Source organism: Nothobranchius furzeri, chromosome 1, assembly GCF_043380555.1.
Source record: "Nothobranchius furzeri strain GRZ-AD chromosome 1, NfurGRZ-RIMD1, whole genome shotgun sequence".
Taxonomy (NCBI): Eukaryota; Metazoa; Chordata; class Actinopteri; order Cyprinodontiformes; family Nothobranchiidae; genus Nothobranchius; species Nothobranchius furzeri.
In genome coordinates this window covers 79,054,095-79,058,899 of record NC_091741.1, presented here as the reverse complement: position 1 = coordinate 79,058,899, position 4,805 = coordinate 79,054,095, and the positions used below count along the sequence as shown (strand labels likewise).

General features: G+C 41.5%; 1 protein-coding gene across 1 annotated transcript; it reads right to left on the bottom strand.

Annotated features, from left to right (window-relative positions):
• Window positions 1–861: 861 nt before the first annotated feature.
• LOC129160391 (E3 SUMO-protein ligase ZBED1-like) lies at window positions 862–4,453 on the bottom strand. Its single transcript, XM_070554990.1, has 2 exons — window positions 2,732–4,453; window positions 862–2,521 (listed from the first exon to the last, which is right to left on the bottom strand). The coding sequence occupies exons 1-2, from the start codon at window positions 4,229–4,231 to the stop codon at window positions 2,369–2,371; spliced, it is 1,653 nt and encodes a 550-aa protein (XP_070411091.1). The 5' UTR covers window positions 4,232–4,453; the 3' UTR covers window positions 862–2,368.
• Window positions 4,454–4,805: the final 352 nt, after the last annotated feature.

Genomic DNA, 4,805 nt, shown 5'->3' with positions numbered 1-4,805 from the left:
AACAATGACTGAGTGGTTCGGCGTTGAGCTGTACTTCCTTATGTAGATGTGGCGGGTGACGTGAGCCGGAAGACTGGCGCTGGGGATGCTGGGTAGTGGAGTTCGGTTGGCCTGAGTGGGTGTGTGGTCCTCCCCCGGAGGATGTCGAGGGTTGTGAAAGAGGCAGCGTGACATGAATATTTTCTTTACAATGACCCATTTATGTCTTATGATCAGTACTGTTTGATTTAACAAGTTAATCATTATCTAGTCATACACAATGTTCATTAAGGTTAAGGCCATCTCACATAAAGTTTAAATATTATTTATCCACAGAACCAGAACAGCTTGTATCTGGAAGGTGTGGTTTTCGGAGGGATGTTTGGTAACGCTGACAAACAAATTCTGATTCGCAGAAATGATAAACTCTAGATTATTAAAACTAGAGTGACTTCCCGAGTTATTCAGTTTTCGAGCGGAACTCCAAAGTGGCCAGTGACCGGACTTCGGTGCCTTGAGGTCCACCAGACTTCCTGACATTCCGGATCTGAACGAGGGTCTCCAATCAAGGTTCGTAGACACAACAGATTGCGTCTGATGTTGTTTTATTAATAATCAACTTTCTAGTTTATAGCAGACCAAATTCTTTTACACCCAGTATTCACAATCTCTTTCAGATACAAAGGTTCTGATATACATCTACTTTACACCACCTACAACACACATCCCATCACCATACATACACTCCATCACATATCATTATTCATAGCTTGTCGTGAAGTTTAGAAAAAAAAAATATTTTTTAACTATATACTTGACTCTGCCTGAATTAATACGAAGTGTGTTTATGGTCCCTGAACAAACAAAGAATTCTAAACTCTTCTGGTTAAACATTCAAAGATCAATCAGGTTGATATTTCATATTTATATGGAATCATCACATTTATTTTTCATAGTTCAATATGCAGTAGTTACTAGGGATGCACATCTCTCTGTGAAAAACGATTCAATATGAATCTAGATGCACAGGTTACGATTCGATTCAAAAACGATATCCTTTTATTACAGACTGATTCGAAACGGTTCGGTTCGATTTTTAACGATTCGATACAGTAAGAATAACTAAACAATTAGATTCTATAGTTTATATTTGTTGAATATATTTTATAAAGAAAATAACCCAGTTCTGTTAAAGTGACAGTACCACATTTATTTTCAAATATGTAAAAAAAAAAAAAAAAAAACATGTCTTAAGCATTGTGGCTTTATGGCACTTGTAGGAAAAAGAAAAAAAGAAAAACAGAATACCAAAACCACATGCTACTATACTTATTTTTAGGCATGGAGAAATGTGGTTGGATTGCTGGATGGGAAGTCCAGAGGTAAAAGTAGCAAGACTAGTTATAAAAAGGTGCAAGATTTCAGCCTGAGCTTGTTTTGAACAATAGAGGTAGGTAACAAAGTGCAACATTTTAATGTAAACAAGTCACACACCTATAAACCATAACCTGATGATTAGCTGATTAGCCTCATCTCAAAATGTAGCCTCAAGCCTGGGGAACCACAGTGGAACGACAAAGCAGCAACAACATTCTTAACAATGCTCAACAGTGGCAAGTGCTTCATGCACAAAATTAGCGTAAATAAATATAACTAAAATCAAACTGCTGCTTTTTGACCAGATAAAGGTATCACTATCCAATCAGAAACTGAAAAACAGCTCACTTCACTTACAGAACGCCTGTGAATGTTCTCTGTCATTTTACTCCTGATCACTGTTCAGTTTTTTTTTGGAGGGCAGATTTTTCTTCAGGAAAATGAGCTGATCCACATGCTCATGTTTGAGTAGGCTGCGTTTTGTAGAAACAATATCTCCAGCAGTACTGAACACCCGTTCAGAGGCCACACTAGTGGCTGGGATGCAGAGGTATCTTTTAGCAAGAGATGACAGCAGTGGCAAGTCCTGCTGCTCTTTCCACCACTGTAGAAGATTTTCTTCCAGAGGCAATGAAGCACGCTCTCTGTACCTTTTGACTTCTTCACTGGCCTTGTCTCTCACAGATGTAGCCGCCATCCTCACGTCAAAGTCTTTTCCCAACAGCTGGTCCAAGGCAGATATTTTCTTCTTTTTGAAAGGAGGGAGATCATCTAAAAAACAAAAAAACAATTACCATATGTTACTGACTTTGTTTGCCATGCCTAAGTGGTGCTTTACTTTGTAGCTGACATAACCCAATCATATCTTTCTTCATCTGATGTTCAGAATGAATTACTCTTGTAAACATATGATTAAACCCGGTCTTTGCATGCTAATTCTCATATTTTATGCGTTGTTGTAATATGGTAATATTTTAGATCTGTAGCATGAGTTTATACCAGTTTCAACCCATTATTTATCACGGTATAAAATATACAAACCTTCTGGCTCATGTTGGGTCTGAGGGGCATCAACCCTGATGTCCAGCTCTCCAAGGGCAGGTTCAGTCTGGCATGGAGTGGTCTGCAGTGGGCCTCCATGGATTGGATCCCCTGTTGCCAAAGCCTAGAAAAATGAAATATAAAAGACAGCTTGTGTACAAAATCAAACAAACATTAACAGTAGTCAGAATAAATCTAATATTACCAAATTATAGATTAATACAATGCACTGTAATGTGTATTTTTAGAACAAAGCTCATTTACACAACACAAAATACACAATACAGTGTATTTTAACATAATTAATTAAATGATGAGGTGTTTCCAGGTGTACCTTGTTATGCAGGGATGTAGCTTTTGCTGTTATGTTTGCGAACGTCCGCTCAGCATCATGGTCTGTTAGGAAGGGCAGAGACTTGAAGCGGGGGTCCAGAGCTGCTGCAGTGTGGAACAGATCCTCCAGGCCAGTGTAGCGCTTCTCCAAGTCCTCTCTGAATGCTTGTTTCATCTCTCTGATTACTACCGAGTCTTCATCTGCTGCTTCAAATGTCTTTTTAAGCTTTTCTCTGACAGGGGAAATCACTGAGAGTGTGGGCCGCTTGTCTTCACACATGCTGATCGTCACAAGTTTGACTGGCACCATCAGCTTCACAATGTCTTCAACATCACAGAAGTCTTTGTCCTTCAGAGTGTTAAGCTCTTCTCCTCTTCTGAGATCCCTGGACATGAGTGCAGCAGAGATGGCAGGCTGTTGTTCAAGTATCCGTTCAAGCATAATCTGGGTACTATTCCACCGGGTGGACACGTCTTGAATGAGTTTGCGGGTAGGCAAAGCAAGTTGTTTCTGTTTGTCTTGTAGAATTTCTGCTGCCCTGACACTGCGGTGAAAAAAGCCAACCACTCTTCTCACCTTTCCCAGCAACCTTGCTACTGTGTCCACTTTGAAGGATTTCTGTGTGGCCAGATTTATAGTGTGTGCAAAGCACATGAGGTGAGGAGTCATTTCTGCTTCTACGCCAGCTAAAACCATGTTTGTGGCGTTGTCAGTTACCAGAGCTGGCTCTTTATCTAGAATCTTCCAGTCAGCACATGCCTGTTTCAGCAGAGCACCTACATTCTTCCCAGTGTGGGATCCTTTGAATGCCCGGGTCTGTAAGACGTAAACATTTAATTCCCAATCCGGAGCGATGTGGTGGGCTGTGATGGTCACATATGACTCCGTTGCACATGACGTCCAAGCATCAGTAGTTATTGCCACTCTTTCTGCTTTTGCCAGTTTTTCTTCAACTTGGCTCTTAACCTGGGCATACAGCGCTGGCATACACGTGTTGGTGATATGATTTCGGGACGGTATCTTATATCTGGGCTCTAATGTATGAATCAAATCTTGAAATCCTTCCCACTCGACAATATTGTAAGGACATAATCCTTTGGCAATAAAACGTGTTATTGATGCCGTGATTTCCCTAGCGCGTGCTGAGTTTTGACCAAGTCGCTGGAAAAAAGTAGGAATGGCGTTCTCCGTCCTTGCCTGTTTGCCACTGGTTCCTACACGCTTCTGCTCGGTAAACTCACCGTACTCTTCACCGTGTTTTCTCTTTGCATGCTGGTCCAGATTTGTAATGCTCCCGGAGTAGGTCAACGAGGCTCTACAAAGTTTACAAATAGCATGGCTTCTGTCGAGCTTCCCCGCCGTCTTATAAAACCCAAACACTGTCCAAACCTTGGATTTTTGTTTTCCCGGTGCGTTGAAAATCTGTCTCGGTGTATTATCACCTCTTTCGCCCAGGCTAATGTTGTTGGTCTCCGCCTCCTCCATTTTTCGTGTTGTCATTTGAGCTAACAGCTAGTCACTGGCAGCTATCGTGTTTAGCGGGGTAGCTGCTTCTTTGGGGTTGTGGGGTAGCTTGAGCTCTCGCAATGTTTTAGCGATTCTGGCACCTGGCCTACGTATGATGCTGCCAACCGACTCAAAATCTCGCGATGCCCGATAGATGACTCTAGAACCGATTCATCTATGAGTTCAGGTCTTTTCCCTATCGACTGAGGAGGCTGCTACCGATGCACCCAAATCTCTCACTTGTTAACAGATTATCCGGTCGCATCGGTTTATCTCTCACAACCCTAGTAGTTACACTATAAAGTCTAACGCTACACTGTAGACAAAAACATTATACAATGAATTATCCTTGCTTTGTTCTCCGAAACAAGACAATAATGAATATTTTATCACCACCATTAGTTTGTAAATTGATGATAGTATGTTTATGTTTATGTTAATCGGCATGTTGCCCCTGAGACTATCAACAACAATAACAACAACTTGACTTCAATCATGGAGAGGAGGGAACAAAGGAGTGTATGTGTGTGTGTGTGTGTGTGGGGGGGGGGGGGGGCAGGGAGGGTGC

Excerpts from the sequence above, each read along its gene's own strand:
- LOC129160391 (XM_070554990.1), bottom strand. The coding sequence starts at position 4,231 with ATGACAACACGAAAAATGGAGGAGGCGGAGACCAACAACATTAGCCTG. Across the intron at positions 2,522-2,731 it reads CTACATCCCTGCATAACAAG|GCTTTGGCAACAGGGGATCC; the intron begins GTACACCTGGAA and ends TCATTTTTCTAG.